The sequence below is a fragment of the Tyto alba genome, unplaced genomic scaffold (genome assembly GCF_018691265.1).
Source record: "Tyto alba isolate M040663 unplaced genomic scaffold, T.alba_DEE_v4.0 Super-Scaffold_22, whole genome shotgun sequence".
Taxonomy (NCBI): Eukaryota; Metazoa; Chordata; class Aves; order Strigiformes; family Tytonidae; genus Tyto; species Tyto alba.
In genome coordinates this window covers 37,027,256-37,047,589 of record NW_024881296.1, presented here as the reverse complement: position 1 = coordinate 37,047,589, position 20,334 = coordinate 37,027,256, and the positions used below count along the sequence as shown (strand labels likewise).

The 20,334-nt window shown below is 39.0% G+C and overlaps 1 protein-coding gene across 2 annotated transcripts in view; it reads right to left on the bottom strand.

Moving 5' to 3' along the window:
- The window catches only part of MAN1A1 (mannosidase alpha class 1A member 1), a 151,238-nt gene that overhangs the window by 9,232 nt on the left and 121,672 nt on the right, over positions 1 to 20,334 (bottom strand). For both annotated transcript variants that reach the window (XM_042795828.1, XM_042795829.1), the window contains 3 exons: positions 16,250 to 16,365; positions 2,578 to 2,797; positions 1,609 to 1,781 (listed from right to left, as the gene is read on the bottom strand). In XM_042795828.1, coding sequence (XP_042651762.1) covers positions 1,609 to 1,781; positions 2,578 to 2,797; positions 16,250 to 16,365 — 509 coding nt within the window. The remainder of the gene's footprint in view (positions 1 to 1,608; positions 1,782 to 2,577; positions 2,798 to 16,249; positions 16,366 to 20,334) is intronic.

Sequence of the window (20,334 nt, the reverse complement as noted above, 5' to 3'; positions counted from 1 at the left end):
CAGGACTCTAAATTAGAGGGTTTTTTAAAAAAAAACTGCTTTGGAATCATTAACTCAGAAGCATAATGTTTCAGGGCCAATAGAGCCAACACCTGAGGGAGGCAAATAAAATGCCCTAAATAAATACAGTCTACCTAGATGAATACAGTGTTGACTGCAGATATGGAACTGCTGTGAATATTCGAACAAGGAGAAGTTAGAGAGTAGAAGTATAGTTAATGCTAGCAGCTATTCTTTTATGGAAAATGGATTTTACCATAAATTTAATTCCTCAAGAATATCTAATCACCAAACTGGAAATGCTCTTTTCTCACAACACTCAAGAACATTTGCACAACATTTAAGATACGTTCAGTAAATCACACAGTGAATACTGAATACAGTTACAAATCTGGGTTGCTGTAGAGGGAGGCAGGTAACTGGCAGGGTTGTCCCGTCACAGCCAGGTATATGGAGCCATGATCCAGTAACAGCTCTCTAGCAGGGACCCTTGGGGATGAGAAACTGCATGACACAACTCTACACGTTCTTCCCTTAGTATAGAGTAACGTTCTACAACTAGCATTGTAGGCCCATTCAAGAAAGGTATGATCATACACTCCTAGAAGCATGAGATATTGGGCAAAATGACAAACAGGACATTTCTGAAATCCTGTAAAGCAGTAACTCCACAAAGGAGAGGTCACTGTCTAGAGTTTTGGGTTTGCTTTTTTTTCCCTTCCCCATTTTTCTTAAGTATACAGAGCTGCAGGAATAACGTTCTTCAGCTTTCTGTATCTCCTATAAGAGGTAAATTCAACAAGGGCAGCATCAATGTGAGGAGAAAATAAGTGAACTCTAGAAGCGTAATAAAGACCCATACCTGGAGGATGAAACATGGTAACTCCAAAGGCTCTCATTTCTAACAGTAAGAGTGATTAACCACTGAAATAAGGGAAACGATGGGTTTGGCAAGGCAATTTTAGCAGTATAGACTAGCTGTCCTCCGGGAAGGCTCGTGCTAGACAAACACAAATGGCCAGGTTTAGCATGGCTGGTTGAAGCTCAGACACTAGTGGGACACAGAAATTTCAATCTAGAAGAGATTGTTATCATTAATGGAGTTCTCGGTCCAGATGACCTACGCTTTTTGAAAGTGACCCCTTTTTTTAAATGCTTGGTACTATCTATCTAGTACTTCATCTTGGCCTTCATCACTTTAATTAAAATCTCCTTTGTACAATTACTGCTGAAAATACACCTCATAAAACTTATTTCCATGTCCAAGGCTCAAACACGTTGACACACGTTTGCACTTTCCTTTCATACGCACCAGTACTCAACATCTTGAGCAGTACATCCAAATATGACCCTGATCTGAGAAATATTTAAGAAGGAGAAATCACAAGGTATTGTTCTAATATACAATAGCAGCAGTATTTGCTTTTGTCAAAATGATCTTAGTTCATCTATTTAAGTAAATGAATCTCTGGACATTTGAGTTGATATTACTGATTTAAAATAAATATTTACTCTCCAACTGCTAAACAATATCCAGATATCATCATTCAATAACTCACTTAACAAGATATTAGGATTTAGTAAGAAAAAGGTCCAGCAGAACATTACCTCTACAGCTTCCCATCCCCACTGCCTGTACTTTGGGTCGTGAGTGAGCCGCCACATGTACATGTAGGTCTCTATGACTTCTGGTCGTAGGATGTAGTATTTCTCATTTTGTCTTGTAGCAATGGCCTCAACACCACCGTCGAATCTGAAGGCTTCTGGTCCCAGTTTCATGCCTAGCCAATATAAAACCACATGTTAAAATAAAGGCATTTAAAAAGGTTTCAAATCATGTAACCTACCAAATCAACTACCCTTTTGTGTGGCACAGGTTACCCAAAAGGTATATAATTTCTGAACGATACCACAGCACCTCCTGTTTTTAATATTTTGTAAATAATTCAGAGTAGGAGAGAGCAATGCCTTAAACAGCAGTTCCAATTTGAACAGTGATGCTAACATTTGCATTCTGGAAGACTTCATATAACCAGAAGCATGTGAAATTTTGCTTGCAAGACGAGGATATTTACTTCTCTGTATCAAACTGGAAAATACACTCTGGGACTTGAAATGCTGCCAGGGTTATTTCTATAAGAAGATGAAAGAATCCAAAGAAATCTCCTGCACAGAAATCCACTTTCTTTACGCAGTTCTATTCTCTGCAGCATTGTACCAACAGAACTGAGAACAAAATAATTTTGTGTGCGTAAAACATGATTAATAGCTAAATTGATGCATAAATGAACAGGGTCTCTCTCTTATTTGTATTCAGCTATGCAGAAATTGGCAAAATGGAAGAAAAAGCTGTCATGTTAATTACTGGAGCGAGTAGACCTGATTCAGGTGTACAGACATTATTTATAAAACAGAGCAGCCGTTCTTAAAGTTACTCTTCAGGCAAAGCAGCACCTGCTCAGAAAGGATGGGGAGTTCCCACCGTCGTACAGCTCTCATTCAGCGTTACGCAGAAATACCGCCGGCCGCCTTCCCCAAGGCCAACTGTGAAACTGCACTGGGCAGTACAGTACTCACTGGTGCGATCGTAGGATTCGTGGCACGTCCTAGCGATTTCAGCACCGAGCTCAATGTGGTGGCCCGTCTTGTCGTCAGGTGCTCCGTCTGCTCCTAGAGCAAACATGCCGCCAGCAAAACAGGTGAGATGTCCCATCTTGTGTTCAAGCAGTCCGCCCTTCCACTCTGCGATGTATGTCAGCCCCCCGCTTGATTTTCGGATGAGGTGGGTCTCTATGGCCTGCGAAAGTACGTGATTTCAAACCAAAGGTACCATTTGCTAAAACGGGAAGGGAAGTTGTCCCCTACGTTGGTTGGTTTTTCTCTGTATCACCTTTGCTTATAAAGTAATATGCATAATACGAGCTAGCATAACCTCAAAGTGCAGCCAAACAGGCACAGATTAGCATACATCAGTAATGATGATTAATTCTGCTACGACTTTGAGTCATTTATGCAGTACATTTTATAAAAAAGATTGGAAAGACCTAAAAAATACAATTCCATTTCAAAATTGTTGTATTTCTTTCCCTTTTACTTTGAGCAATTTCAGGTAATTTCACTTTTAATGGTGATTAGCCATCACTTCAGCCTCCATACTTCCCATTTGAATTCTGACTTAAAGGATGTGGTTTTTGATACAATTTCATGTCAATTATATGCAGACATAACTCATATTCAAAACACCTGACTCTGTGAGTGCACTGAATGACGTTAGGCCTCTGACTCTATATGACATTTCCAAAGTCCAGTGAGTTTCCCCTCCCAGAATGAATTCCTCTGTAGTGATCAATCAAGCGTAGGATTTTACTGAGATTTGGGGGAAAAAAAACTGAAGCAGAATAAAAATATATAAATCTCCTAAAGAGAATTAGAAGTTGGTGCCGTTAGCAATGTATGGTCACTGATTACAAAACCCAGGAAAACAACCTTCCCTTGAGGGAGGAACAGAATTAAAACAATAGAGAAGATGCAGAAGAGCACGTTAATTAGAAGCCCACACAGAAAATAAGCTGTTAGTCTTTAAAGGGTAATGGAGAGGACACGAACAGCACTATCATACATTCAGTTATTCAGCAGTGCTCTGGTTTATTATATTGAAATCGTAAGATCCAGAAACAGTACTCAACACGCACTGTACAAAAGAAAAAACTTGAATAAAATGTCACTACGGAGAACTATTAACAAAAAAGCCAGGATTTGAAAAAAAAAGCATTATAAAGAGAAGGTATTGATTGTAGTTATTTCTTCCCCTTTAAACATCTGTAGAGCTTGTTTTTATAGGATTGAAAAATGTTCTCTAAGCTAAAAGCATCAGCAGAATAATTGTACAAGTTTTACTTACGGAGTAGTTTTTTTTGTGCCAAGAATGTCACATTGAAAACTACACTTTGTTTTTCACTGATATTAGTGCAAAGCACTTAGTAAGGATGTTTTCTGCCCAGCTCCAGACCAACTATTGGCTCAGAAAACTCCGTCCCCTTGTTTCCTCCTTGATTGTATGTTTTTAGCACTAGGTACCTACTGAAAAGCATACCTAAATTTTAAAGCAGCAGTAAATAATAAAAATTCCTGTGTTTTAAACAAATTCTGAATAATTTAACCTATAAAAAGAGGAATTAAATACGAAACGGGAAAGGTGGGAAAACAGTTTCCTTAAGCATCCAAACCACAGACCCGTCCCTGGAAGATGAAAGGAATACAGAGGCTGAGTAGGTGTCAAGCTAATTGGTGGTCAAGTATTTCAAATGCATATAAAAAGCCTTTCTGTCCGGTTGGGAAACTAGTAGTGGAATACCCAGGTTGTTTTTTTTTTTTAAAAGTAATGTTCCTTAAAACACGTCTCTTGTGTTCACTTGGGTATAAAATATTTGAATTTATAATTGACGAATCGACAAAAGAGAGTTCAAAGAACCTGCCACAAAATGCATAAACAGGCAGAATTTGTGAGAAGACAGAAATACTTGGAAAACTTCCAGAATCTTTCAGAGTGCTGTTCACATTTTTATTAAATGGTTTATATTTTGTAATAGGATGCCTTACTGTTAAAAACACACAATTTTGTGGGAAATAGTTTTCAGGCAGTAGCCATTCTAAAAAATAAGCATTCTAAAAAAAATAGGCATTCTAAAAATAAGTAATAAAATAGGCATTCTAAACAATAAGCTACATAAACCCAAGTTCAGAAATGAAAACCTTTTAATTTAATGACATCTCATTAAACCTTTTGGCATGGTATCCCCATCTCACCCAATCAACAATGCTGGCAATAGTTGGTATCTCTGCTGGTCACTTAGCTACTGAGTCAGAATTTATTTAAAAAATAAACAAACATAAAAATCGGTAAATTTAGTCATCTATCTATATTGCAAATTTTTTAGTAAAGAATTAATGAAAGACGGAATGAAGTATTACTGTCCCTGAGAAAAATAACAGTAATCATGCACCTTCAGAACTACAGTAACTAGACCAGAGTTGATTCTTGTAGTATGAAAACGGATTTTGCGACACCAATTAGTCTTTCAGTTTTTTCCTCCTCTTTTGGCTCAAGATTAAAGTTCAAGCTGAAAAAAGATGACTCCCACTTGGGAAATTTTAAAATTATTCTAACGCGCTGGTGTTAAGAAACTATCAAATTGATGTTAATTGATGCTAAGAATGTCACAAAATAAAAATATATTTCCAAATCAATTATCCATGTTTAGTAAAGCAAATCATCTTGGTTTTATAAATGTGTCCTATTAAGAACTAGTACGTATGCGTATTAAAAGTTGTTTTTATTATGTAAGCATCTTATTTAAAGATATTTTTATTAGGTAATTATTTGATATATTACAGACTCTCAAATTGCTTTGTCATACTTTGTACAATCATGGATCCCCGAGTGCTAGATAATACCTATGCCAATGTGTCTGCCTTTATGAATGGCACGCTAGGTAACTAATCATTTCTACCCAGCATGAAATCCAAATAACCTTTGATGTGTACAAATAACCTTCAGAAGCCGTAAGCCCAAGCGTGCTGAACTTGCAAGTCCATCAGCACCCGACAAGCTCTTCCTCTGGAAGACAGGAAAACAAACCCTGTGACTTGGTAAAGCCATTGGAAGGGACGTGCTTAGGAAGTAATAGTTTGTGGAAGTTACGTGACCTGAGCACGCTGACCTCCACCGAACGGCTTCCATGAAGCCTGAAAGGAGAGGAGCGTCTCCTCCCAGGGGGCTGGTGGCTCTTTTTGGGGTACTGGGTGGTGGCCCAGCAGAGCCACCGTGGGACCGGACCAAGCTTCAACCAAATCCGGGAAGTTTCTTCATGGGCCAGTTTCGGTCTGAGCTAGACAAAATGTTTTTGTCAGAAATAGGTTTCCCTTCTCTCATCACCACGCATCTACCCTCCGACTGAGAACAGAGAGGCTAGCCACTTGCCCTGAAACAACATTCTCCAAAGGCTTGCTAATGAATTTGCAGTATCAAAGCTGCGTGAAGTCTGGAATAATGCCAGCATGGCATCGAAGTGTCAGATTATAACGAATTTGTTAGGTGTCTTCCAGTCGTTTCAGGGACTGAACGTAAGAAAAAAAAAGTTATTATAAAATATCGACATATTTAGAAAGCCTCAAAAATGTAAATTCTTTTGGTCTTAAAAAAAATGTGGAACCCGCATGAGGAGAACATATAAAAGAAATTCCCCAACAGTAACTACTGATGAATGTATTCACTGAAATTTTGAACTCCTGTATCGGTAACGGTATTTGCAGCATTAAGGTGTGGTAAAACCTTCCTTTTTCCCACAAGTCCAACCCACCTGTGATTTAATTTCAGAATTTACTTCCAAATATTGTTAAAACACTACTTCTGGAGTGTATGATGTTTGTATAATGCATTAGTATAATAAAATATTTTCAAAGTAATAAACAAAAATCTGTACTCCTTCAATTATAAATTCTGAATCTGTACCCTATAATTTATCTATTGGAAATTCAAAAAACTGCTATTCATATTTTTAATATGTTTTTAGTTGTAAAGTAATGGTATGTACTTCTGTGAGCAGCACACCGAAATATTTTTCAGTGACTTTCACAAAGGTTGTAAGTGCCATCAGGCTGGACTGAACTTTCTGAAAGACATTTATTTTTTAAGTAAGTTTTAGGTCCAGAGCAGCACTAACTCACTGGCTGGAATACATGGGCAATTGTGTTAAGTATAAAAGAACTTGAACGTAAAGTTGAGCAAGTACTAGGATGGGAAGAAATACTATCTGTTTAAATGAAGATATAGTAAGGGTCTCTGAATCTGAGCAGCAGGATGGAATGGTAGGGTTACAATCCCATGGGTAAATGCTGCTTGCTGTCTGCAGTGTTGTGGGCGCAGTTCTTGCAGGGAAATCAATTTACCGAAACAAGGTATTATAAAAGGAGAATAGGTAGCATGGTGACAAAGATCCACACAAGTGAAAAGGTCTGTTTGGTAGAATTAATTCTGAATTTCATACTTAGAAACAATTTACTTTTATTTTGATATAATTATCTACAGGCTTAAAAAAGGGACACATTTATTCAAATTACAGCTCTATTACAACTTGGTGCCCACCTACGAATAATTCTTTCCTACACTGCTTGCAAATCTGATGGTGTCATATTTATCACCATAGAGATTATTTCATTTTACTGTAAGAAATATTCTCAGTATAAACCAATACACAGTATCTTCAAATAAGGAAAAAAGCTAGAAGAATGTGGTCTTTGATTAGCTGAAAATACCTAATTGATGGATAACTGTTTGGAGCTGGTACAGTTTTTCTTTTAAGTAAACAGAAATTTCATTTTACTGTTTTCCAGAATGTATTTCTGCAATTCAAATAGTATTTTCTTTCTTTCCATTAAGGTAAAGCACAGAGACTGTGCAACAGAAAAGGTTGCGAAGAGGTGGCTGCAAATGTATGTTCCCAAAGGGAGCAGTATCAGATACTACCTGGGAGTGACCAAAGGAAAAAAAAAAATTGAGACAACCTGACTTTAGAAGGTAGTGGACAGAAGAGGAGAGGAAGGAAGGGAAACTAAAGGAAAATAAACATCTGCCAGAGATGTAAAGAAATAAATTTGCTACATGTAAAGCTGATACGGCATATGGTTTGTCGTGTACCTACAAGCTCTTGGAGCCAGACTAACTTCTGCGGCTGATACAGTTCTGGCAATTCTTTTTTTTCGGTGTGCTTTTATGTAAGGCTCTGCTTACAGTCTTCACTGCAATAAAGCCTTTAGCTAAATTACTTTTTTTCCATCTTGTGGGAAATTATTCCTTCTATACAACAACTATAAAAATGCTTGAGCACTCAATCAGAAATGCTAACAGTTGCTTTTACAGTTTGAATTGTGACTCAAGTGCACCTTGTATTACTCCTGGCATCTTTCTCATGAGTTCGCACGTTAAAATTATGCCCTTGCCTGTCTGTCACACTGGAGGGACTGCAGTGAATGAGACACTATGACTTGTTTAGGTTACAGGATTGCACACTCCATGTGTGTGTCATCTCTGGTATTGACAGTCGAAAAGAGAAACCCTTCAGTTTTTCCCAACCTGATTTCCTGCCCCCCCTGCTCCCCTTCTTGAGGTGATACGTTTCGCGTTCTCTGCTTATCAGCCTGTTCTTTACCCTTTGCATTATACTGCCAGTCCTCACACTTGCAAAATTAAGCAGAACTGGACCCTCCTAATACATACTCGCTTTCCTTCATCCAGTTCTTCACTCCTTTAAGCTTTTTACACAGCTTAAACGCTGTCTTCATCACCCCTCTTCCTCAATCCCTGACTTGATTTCGTGATTGGGAAGGCCTTCATTTTACCGTGTGAGTTGTTTAGGGTGTTGAATGGGAGTGCTCATGGAGAAGCACGGAGGATACAGAACTTGAGTAAAAAAAAATCTGATCAGTAAGTTTGTTTTTAATAGAGGGTATTCTCTTGGTGGGCTGTTCTTACAGGTAATAAAAATATTAAGAGAGATGCCTACAGAACACAGACGGAGGCTTCTCCGGAAAAATGTTCTGGACCCCAAAGTTGCTCAATTTGAAATAAACATGTGCCACAAGAAAAGTCAATCCTGCTAAAGGAGCAGGGACAACAAATTGCAAACCTCAAAATGCCATGTCAAACTGCAGTTCTACCTCCTCTTGCACTTAGGCATTTTACTTCTCCTTTTAAAGTAACATTTTCATTAAGATTAATGAATTTCAATGACTACTGCTGTTTTAAACAACAAAGCCCAGGTGTTTCATTTCCCACCTCAAGATGGCACTGTAGCTGGAGATAAAACTGTCTTGCAAGTAACAGTTACGCATTTCCATACCTTAATAAATTTGAAACTTCAAAAATATGATCTTAGTTCTAAATTTCCAGGCTTTAGAATGTTTGTTTTGGGGATAATTACAACTCTGCAGGGTTCTACAACAAAGCACTATAAATTATCTGAGTCCAAACTTTTAATATATTTTTCTTCCCCTAGGAATCTTCTTCATAAACAGTATTTTGACAGTTTGAAGCAGCAGTATGAAAGAGGATTCTACTACGTGATATTTCCAGTAATTCAAATATGTATAATGTCAATTTCTTACTTATTTATTTCAAGATTTATGGCTTGCACCAATATATTTTAATGCTTTGAAACCGCACACAGAGGGCAGGTCAGGATTACTGTGAGCTTACATGCTGTGAGTTTGTAAGTCAATTGCCCGTTTTCTTGACTTTAAGTTACTTTCCTCATGCTTTCTCTGTTGAGCTGATCTAATGCGATAGATACTTTTTTTTCAGCAATCTTCAAAATCCATCAAATTTATCCTTTATCCAAAATTCCAATGAGTTTATTATGAAAAGTTTAAGATTTGCATTGTTCCATTATTACAGCTGTTTTGGAGATGGCAGAAAAACATTGCACTTTTTTTTAAAAAACTTTATATATATTAGCTGCTTCTGTCTTTTTAAGTATAATTCATACAGGTTTTAAATGTGTACTACAAGATTCACGAATCATGTGAAAGCATACAGTCAAAAACTAGGATGGAATAGGAAGTTCAAGCCCTTGTTACAATTTATTTAAATATTTCTGACAAAGAGTGGTATCTTCTTTATCCTTAGGTCCTCGCTGCTTACTAAACTGCACTTTAAAAATCAAAACTGAAATCTGAACACAGAAGAACTTCCATTTGTTTAAACACAATATATAAGAAACATTTTAAAAGCAGTAAGCACTTACTGCTTCTGGACTTAAGATGTATTACACATTTACATGTGAAATGAAATATGAATGCTTATAATGGAGATGCCTAAATTTTTAAAATGGAAACATTGGCAAACATTTAACTACTATGATACCTATCCATCTGATCACTAAAAACATTATTAAGTTCTAGGGGAAAACTGACAATTTACTTCTGTCTGAAAATCTAATTATGTTTGTTTTTCTCCTGTACAGATCTATTAGTGTCTCTAAGAGCACCAATGCTCTTGCACTAAATGTATTTAATGCTGTCTGCTACCAGAAGGCTAGATTTATTCATATTCTTAAAACAGTATTAATGGAATGGCATGAATCACAGCAAGTCACTCTCAAAATGTTACATTATGTATTTTCTGAATATTCTAGAATAAGTATCTGTTGCTCCTGACAAGCTTTTTTGATGTCAAAAAAGGAAGGGAAAATAGCACAAGTAGTGAGGACATGGCTGGTCTGACAACAAGAGCAAAGCCATGAGCAAAAAGGGGACAATTTCTCTTGCAGGACTCTTCTAGTTAAAATCCTCCTTAAACTGTTCTAACACCATTATAGCTTGCTGCTTCTCCTGACAGTCCATAAACAAGCAAAAATTTAATAATTACTTTCTGTAGTCCAAAACATGCGCAGTTATAACTAAATTATTAACAATTTTAAAATCTGCAGAAGCCTGTGTTTAGTCTTGACGCTTTCTGTAAGCAGTTGCAGAGAGCCTCAAAACTCCTGTCAAGAGGGGAAATATAGTGAAGAGAATAAAAAGGACCAGCAAGTCCTCTGGACATTCTCGTCTGTTAAAGTGTAATGAATCTTATGTTCCTGCATAATACAGCTATACTATCGCTACGTGCAGAACATCAGTGCAGCTGGGTGATAAATATTTTAAACATGACAACTGGCAAAATATGTAAATAAACTGCCTATTTGTTGATTTTTACACATTTAAGTTATAGACAACACCACCCACCCTCAAAAAAAAAAAAAAAAAAATTATGCAGTGGGAATGCTGGGACTCCTGCATCAACTGTTTAATTTTGAAGATGGGTTCCTATTGCACCACCCTGCCTGCCCTAGTTACAGATTTCCTTCAATGCCAAGAAGTGCTCACGTATTGAATGTTCAATTCATTAATATACTTTTGGCTTTACCCAGTATGACAAACTATTCTAATTGAGTCGTTGCAGTTCTGTCATTGTCCACGTCAGTTACGTAGTTTTTAAGATCACTACAGGCACAAAGCAAACCACTTCAGGCAACTTAATGGAAATTGCAATCAGTAGAGACCAGCCACCAGACTGTCACCACAGTTAAATAGACCCTCATGAAACTCAGGAGCTGGAAAGGGCTGATCTGCCAATATCATGTTTTCAGTTTGCTAACAACACTTTGTTCTCTCCCTCATTTCAATGAGAAAGGAGTCTATATGGATTTGGCTTATTTATCTGAAAGGCTGAAATCTCAACAGCTCTGAAAAATATTCACTACTTAATGCTGACGAATATGCAAAAAAAAAAAAACCAAACCCAAACCAAAATCAAAACCATACAGCTTCCTCTGGCAGAGTAAAAATTGAGTATATCAGGGTTAGTCTCAAGTGATCCTAATATATTTTCTGTCCGATGCTCAAAATCCTGAGGCCAAAAATGACTTTTGCCTTTTGATACCCATGAAAGGTTGCTGCATTCCTTAATGGCAGACCCCAGTTCTAGCAGCAGGCTGACTTTCAGGAGCGGTGTTTAAATCTGGCAGACAACAGCTGTGGCGTTGCTTCACAACACTTACTCTTCTTTTTGCTATTTCCATTGTTTCTACTTCCACGTGCTAGGTTCTCTGGAGATCAGTAGTTTTCTCGTTACAATCTTCTGAGCAGTTGTCACCCAGTAAGAAAAATTAAACTATCTAAGTGTCTAAAAGTAAACTACCCTGTCTAAAGCTAAAACTGCAGGTTGCAGTGACTTTCCCTCTCTGGTACCACAGGGCCACCACGGGCTGCGCAGAACTGAGCTGCTTGGGAAGTGCTGGCGAGTGATTCTCCCTGTGAAGTTCTTGTGAGCCAAGTTACTGTTCTCTTTACAGCCTTTAGATACTCCACTGCTCTAGAAATACACTGAGGAGGGGATGAAGGCTGTGTCAGAGAGAGAAGAAATATTTAAGATGCAGGAAGCTTGCAGCAATGACCATAAATAAATGTAATAGGAAAATTTGGGAAAGATATCTGATCATCAGATATTAAGCGTGAGACAACCTATTAACAGTAGTGGGAAAATTGCCCTTCAACTTAGAAAATGAGGGCTGACACATTCAAGAGGGGAGGATTTGATGCAGTTGCTTGTGAAACTGCTGTTGCCAGACTAGATATAAGTGAACCCATGAGGTCCATTTTTGTTCTAAATTACCATGTTCTCTTACTAAACTTACTCAGTTGTGTCTCAGAGATCAACTGTGTTAACTGAAAAGAGTGGGATGGTTCCTGTCCTGGATACTTACAAAGACAGAGAGATTATTCTATGGGCAGTTACATCCTCAAAATATGACTAAAAGCTGAACACACGTTTGTTCTGCAACTAGATATTGCATGCTATCCATTGAAACCACAGAATCACAGAACGGTTTGGGTTGGAAGGGACCTTAAAGGTGATCTGGTTCCACCCCCCCTGCCCCGGGCAGGGCCCCCTTCCCCCAGCCCAGGGGGCTCCCAGCCCCGTCCAACCTGGCCTTGAACCCTTCCAGGGAGGGGGCAGCCACAGCTGCTCTGGGCACCCTGGGCCAGCGCCTCACCCCCCGCACAGGGAACAATTTCTGCCTTCTATCTAATCTAAATCTACCCTCTTCCAGTTTAAAACCATTACCCCTCGTCCTATCCCTGCACCCCCTGATAGAGAGTCCCCCCCCACCTTTCCTGTCCCCCCTTTCAGCACTGGCAGGCCACTATAAGGTCTCCCCAGAGCCTTCTCTTCTCCAGGCTGAACAACCCCAACTCTCTCAGCCTGGCCTCATCGGGGAGGTGCTCCAGTCCTCTTGTCATCTTCAACCCAGTTTAAGAAGATCTCTTACTTCCCATATTATGTGAAACAGGACATTGTATGCATTGCTTTTCAAAAGAGAAAAATAACTTATATTAAAAATACATTCACATGTCTTTTTGTGCTAATTCTAGAGTTTACAAATCCCTCTGATTGCTTTATAAATACTCTCATGTTCTGGTATTCAAAACAAGACTATCTCTGTCCCTTTTCCCATTAGAAATAAACTTTTCTTTAAATGGCATTAGTCCACTATGCCTTTTATTCATGGCAAGCAGAAAAAGTTTTTAAATCTAATTTGACATCTTAGTTACTGCTTTTAACTGAAGCCATAAACCAATCTATAGGTGCTACAAAAATTCTAATAGAAAGAACTCTTTGGTTTCAATATGAGTAACAGAACAATGCATGAAATAACCCCAAAGCATTAACTAAATAAATTTCAGCTTTTCACAGTGAACTGTGGTCATTTGTGGTTTCTGGATAGCGGAAGATATTGAGTTAGGCATCAAACCTTCACATGCTCTTTCAGAATTTGGTGGGTATGTGCTGGAGCGAATGGCCAGGAATAATCATGCTGTTCCCTTTGGTGTAGGCTTAAAATGATTCTGAAACCGTCAGGGGAAATTTATCTAAGAAAATACGAAGCAGACTCAGAATGCCCAAACTCTGTAGGCTTAGTCATAAAGAAAGACTGCAGCTTGTGCAGACACTTAAATTAGCTTTAATTTAGATAAGTAAGAGATCGATAGCAATAAAGCCAGTAGCAGGATGGGTTTCAAAACAGGCTAGTTACTCCGGTGAAGAACCTGGCATCTCAATGGGGCCCAAACAGTCTGCAGCTTCTCTGAGAATGGAACTTCCCCGCTGTTTTCTGAACAAGCTACATTAGAGCATCAAGCTGTACCTCAACATGCTGCATGTACACTTTCAGCTTTGGTACAGATGTACCTTGGTACAGAAAACAGAGCATGAATGCCATCACTCAGAAAATACTGGAAATAGCACTCCACCAGCAGCATGGTGAAAGCTAGCAGATATTTAGTGATCATTTGGCCCTCTCAACACTGATACTCTGGACAGACACAATGCTCGGACTGCTTAAGAGCTAGTACTGCTAAAAAATACTAAGATAATCGGTACTTTAATCATACACAGCAGCTCTCAGACTCTGTCATCGATATTGCCACCTTCGGGGATGCTGCTGATCGGTCAATCCTGCTCCCCCAACTCAACCCCGAGCGGGGAGAAACCGGCTGCTCAGTGTGGTGTGTGGTGGCCATCACCACTTCTGCTCCCCCCTGGGACCTCGGGATGCCCGCGCTGACTTTTGTACCTGAGGAGATCGTTATCCTGGTGTAGCTAAGGTGGGAGCTTAACCAAAGTCACGCTGACTTGCTGCACCCCGCCCGGACACACCTCGGAGGGGTCCTGGCCCTCTTCCCCCACGTCTGGCCAAGAGCAGGTCGCTCTCTGCCCGCTGGGCAGTTGGGGCTGGCTGAGGAGGGACCCCGGCACACTGCCACCCTGCAGGTGACACGGGGTGGCCCACCCGCCCGCGTGGTGGAAGGCGAGAGAGGCTTCCCCCTGTCCCTCACTCCGGCTGTGCTCAGGTCAGGGGCAGGTGACCCTCCAGCCGGAGCCGGAGCAGCCCGGCGCTGGCCATCCAGCCCCCCTTGGATGCTCCGTTCTCCGCCGGGATCAGCGCACCCCCGCCGCTCCCCGGCAGGACGGGAGGCAATGCGCTCGTCGTCCTGCCAACAAGGGTGATGGTCACACAACATACCCTACCTGCGGTGGTTCCCAGAATAGCTGTACGAGCCAAAGCACGTTTTTTTTACCACGCGTTCATGCACTGGTGCTTACCTTGTGTAAGAATGTGTTTAAAAGAAAAACCTGACGTTATTAAACCAGTGGAAGTAGAAGACTAGAAGCAGCTTTGAGGTGCTTCAGAATGCCTTCCATGGTAAGATGAATTGATATTGTATTATCAGACACTTTGTTCTCTCTTTTTGGCTGCCAACCTAATGGCTGAGCTATTACGGTATCACTATTCTTATGTTATAGCCTCAAATGCATTGAAACCTAATTTAAAATCCACCTTTTGCTCTGAAGCTGAAACCACGTTAGTGGTGAAAATGAGGCCGACTGCATCCAAATCTGCACTTACAAAATTAAAGGCAGGATTTTCTTAGCAGAGGATACTTGCTCATCAAATTTACTACCAGCAGAGATCACACCCTCCCTCAAATCATCACATAGTACTTGTCTCTCTAAGAATAAAAAAAAAAAAAAAAAAAAAAAAAAATCGTTGCAGTGAGCCAGGGTTGTATTATTTTTTTAATGTCACCACTTTCTGTGGTACGGGAAGTAAAAAGACACTTATGTCCCTTCCCTAGGGACAGCACATTTCCAGATCTATGAAAGAATAAGCAGATATTGCTTAGCATCTCGAAGCCTTGTCTACAGAGGCACTGTACATACATACAGTTAATAAAAGTCTTGACCCTAGAGAGCTTCCAGTCTAAACAGATGAAAGGACAGGGAAAATCGTAGTAGTATTATCCGTTTTTTTTATATAGATATATGAAAGCAAAGAACTGGAAAAGTAGGTCATTTCCCCAAGACTAGAAAAGAAAGCCTGTAAATATGAACTTAATACTTTTCAAGTCTCAATCTGGTCTCACAAAACCATTATTTCTCCCAGAACAGCATATTAAGGAAATACCATCAATAACAAAGCAAATGGTACACCAGAAAGATCACAAATAACATACCACATAGAAATATAAGTATGAACAATTCTGATTTTTGAAACCTTTCTCGTGTCCAATTTGAATAATTGGCTGTTTCACAGAAGCTGACAAATGTATGCCTCTTAAAACAAAAAGTCATTGTGCAACAAAAACTTATTTTTTCATTTATAATTATCTACCGTAATATATTGATCCCCGTGTTGACCACAATCAAAATACTCTAATGGCTGAAGTATGAGACTGAAACACAAGAAAGGAACTCCCTCCTGGATATAAGGAAAAAGGTCAAAAGGAGTATGTTTACGGAAGACTGAGGAAAAAAGAATTGAACTTCTATCTGAGAGCTACTTGTAGATGCATTTTTTGTTGTGTATTTTATACTTTTCTCCTCCAGCATCAGAGAAAACTGACTGTATTGCAGTTGGAAAAAAAATATAGCTATACTCCAAGACTCTCCCCTTTCCCACAGTATCTGTGTTCCTCTAGCATTTATATTTAATGAGTTTTTTTTAAAAGAGAAACTAATTCTTGAAAAAAAAAACCCACACTGTGGTGGCAAAAACATAAATCTCTCACATTGTCCCCAGAGTCTGTCTCTTGAGAATTATTATAGATTATATTATTATGGAAAGGAAGATTTAAATATCTTATTTACCTGAACAGCATCATAATACATTTTCTTGCCTTCTTCATCTGTCTTGTCCGACATCAGCCATGCCTTGAGCAAATATTCGTAAAAGCTATCCCCAAGTCCTCCAATGGAGACGTGATCTTAAAAGGGAAGAAAGATATTGAACAGCAATTTCATCTTCAGCCTGGGCAATAAAATACAATTACAGTTTGAAACAGTGCATTTAATGATCTCTTCCTACAAAAATATTTAATAAATGTAAGCCTGGAACCTTAGGAAAAACCTAACTCTTATATACAGAGACTTATTTAATTGCTAACTTCTTCATCAAGCGAAAGCACCATAGTTATTTAATATCATGTCACAGGAGTTCATGGCAAAGAAACAAGATTTTATATGTTTAGCATCTAATTTGTGTAGTCTATCCCATACAAAATCTGTTAATCTAAGTTATTTTTTATTAAAAAACCAGGAAAAAAAGTAGGAAACACTCTAAGTCACTTAATAAAAAAGGCCAAAATGTTTTAGCTCCCTACTGCAGAGTTGAATTCTAGGTTATTTAATGGCATTTCAAAATGCTAACCCATATGTTTAAAAATAATACTACATTTTGAACATCTGGCTGCTCTCAAAACTCAGCAGTGGTTCTGGAAGGAAAAAGAGTCTTTGCCACATCTACAGATGATTATTACTATCACACTGTTTCATTCTGCCCTACGCTTACTGTGCGAAATGATCTGGTACTACAGATGCTGTGATTATTCAACTGCACATGTTTATGCCATGACCCTGCAAACACTGACATCGCACAGGTCAGACCGTTCCGTGTCAGTTGCCCCAGTGATGTGAAAGCTAGCGATGCTCTCAGCTGCCTGCACAAGGCTGCGCTTGCTTGCTGTCCAGGAGCCTAAAAAATTCTGGGCAAAATTTTAACGGGCTATCATGATTTCAGCATAGATCCCCTAAACACATTAAATTCAATCTATCTCTTTCTATCTGTCTATCTTTAAAGTATTTCTCTAAGCTCCATTAAACTCAGAACACTGGCTAGAGGTTTTCTTTTTCACTTGGTGCTGCCTGGTAACATTAAGGGATTTGGCATTTATCAGGTCTTCAGTGAAAGGATTTAAAAGTGCTTTACCAGGACTACGCACTGTAAAATTGACAGTTATAAATAAGGAAGGGGTCCACTAATCCCACCCAAGGCATCCAGGATGGAGATGTGGTTACATGTATCATGCAGCATGTCCGTGAGCCACACCACAAAATTCTGGGCATGAGAAAAGCCAAACACGCATGGAGTAATCCAGGCTCATAATGCTAGATGCAAAAGGGATAGTGGTACAGAGCTCACACTTCCCAACACCTAACTCTGATCTTAGCTTCAGTTATCCCTCTGTTGGTGGAATTCAAAAGAACGCAGGGAATTTATTTTTCAACTCCTTAGTATCTTCTCTTTATGGAATGCCTCCTTTCACCTTCTGAATAGGTTGCAAAGCCATGCAAATGTAGAAGATACACTTTTTTTCTATTCAAACTTTACTAACAGTGTATTTTTCCTCCACTAGCCTGTGACATACAAAAAATAATTCAGTTTTCCAAACATATCCCATCCTTTTGCCTAACAAATACACTGTACCATCAAACCTGCGTTATAAACGGCTTCCCCCCTCCCTGCCTCAATTTTGAATGAGATATATTACATTTCTGGAAAGAATACACCGTTTATTTAATTAAATGTTCATGATCCAAAAGGAAAGGAGGCTACTTAAAAAAAATTAGAACATTTTCTGTGATCAAAGGCTGATCTTTGAACAGCAGCATTTAAATGACCTTTACGGTTTCCTAAATAAATTACCATAGAAACCTCTGACATTTGCACGCTAAATAGCACAAGCACAGTTTCATCAATAATAAGCCCTGTTATTATATACATTATTGCAGTAGACAAATCCAATTGACGCACGCTGCAGCAAATCACTGTCAGTTTACTGTCAAAATAACAAGGGCTAAATGAATTTACAGGAACAATGGCAGTGATCCAGCAGTGTCCTTCACAGTTACAGCATTGCTAGAGCAGAAATGTTCAGAAACTATTCCTCCCTCCCCACTTGATGTCTGAGAGATAATACTTCTGTCTTGTATCAGTTAAGAGTCTAGGCTTTTTTTTTTTTTCCTGTTGCAATCAACTGAAAAGCCTAGAAAAGCAATCTCAAATAAAACATCTCTCAAGTCTTACATTCTGATCTTCTACTGTGGGGGAAAAAAAAAATAAATTAGTGTCTGCAAATGGAGGCAACTGAATTGGAAGAGATGCAACAAAATCAAATTTGGTTTTGCTGCTTCAGCATGCTAGGGGCCAACCTGCATCAACATCTGTGTCCATCATTTGCATGTGCAGGAAGCTATTTCTTTCTCAATACTACATGCTATTGGAAAGCAAAGCTCGTATGAACTCTTAAGTTTTCCTGCACACACCAACAAAATCTGGCGCATTTAATGTAAACGAGGAATACGTAAGACACAATTATATTAAAAATAGGGAAATGGCAAAAGCCATAAGGCAGAGTAAGCATTTGAGTGCTTTAAGCAAGGCAGAGCCACTAATGGCATCAGCCACTAGAAAGGTATCTGCTCTCATGCAGCTCACCAAAAAGCTGAGTTTCTGTGGCTGGAGGAAGGAGGTAACTGGGCTCGGCTCACAGATGCTGAGGTGGCCTTCTAACCACACCCAGTGCCTGTTGCTGTAGGATTGACACTTCCAGCCGGGGGCTTTACTGTTTTACAAAGCTGTGCTAAACCAACACGGGTAACAAACGGGCACAAATCTCTCAGATCTGTAAATGGATGACAGAGTTTATACCACCATGCCAACTGGAGTTGATGGTTATGCATGCTGAGCTGCCGCAGGCCTTGTGACATGCTAACCTGCAGGAAGCCTCACAGTGGAGCAGACTAGAAGCTTGCTAAAATGATGGGAATTCTTCTAATTCATAATGGGAAACAGATTTTTGCCTTGATAGGACAATGTAACTGAGCAGCACAACCTTTTTGGACATCTTTTTAATTGAGTGACAGAAAGGATTCAAAAATATATTTTATTCAATAAAACACTTGTTCTTTGCCTTTGTGAAAATTATTTTATCTTTCTAGACTCTGGTAAGTCCCATAAGGACTCCAGAACCTGAATTCCACCTTAGCTGCATCCTAAACAAACTATTATCTTCAAAAACTTTTTCAGTCCTTTCCCTCTCTTGTACTGTCTAACCAGATCCAACACTGATAATCTACAGGACCTTCTCATCTGCCTGTACCTTTTCAGACCAAGACAGCGTATCTTGCTTGTTTTCTTTCAATAATGTAGGAAAGAAAAAACACGAAAACACCAAATCACACAAATAGGATGGTGATAGACTGAACCCAAGTAGGAAAAGTGGAAAAGAAGTGGGGCCTCTAGAACCATGACCCTGCACACTATGTAAGGCTTTGAACATGTTATGGAGGTCAGAGACGGCAATGTACAAGAGAAGGCTCTGTCATCAGGAAGGGGCCAAGAAGTTCAAATACTTCAAGCATTTTATTATACTCCTTCCCTTCTAATTTTGGTGTCTCCAGTAATGGTTCCAAGGGGATCAATGCCATGACATGGTTCTGTTTAGTTTGCTTCCTCAATTGCTGGCATTAAACTTCAACAGAAATCACAGCTGGTATTAACTTGGGTTTTGTTTTTTTATTTTCAGTGGAGCCACACCACTCTAAAAATATGGAATTTGTTTCAGATGTGCTGATAATGTTTCCTTAAACAGCTACTTTTAGAGACCACTTTAGATTTTTGAATAAAAGATGCCTGTAGGTTACAAACTCCTTTCCAAAATGATACATATTCAGACATTTCCCCACTTGCACAAGCCATACTGAAAGATCAAAGAAAAGTACATTAAAATACAGCAAGTAGGACTATTATTTTTATTTTTGTAGTATTTTTTACATTGACTTGAGCCTCAGATATAATGGGAGTTTTTATATTTTATAAAAGTTCTTTATATACAAAAACCACATAACAGTGAATGAAAGATGTTAACAACTGCAAACAGCATGCTGGTAGACAG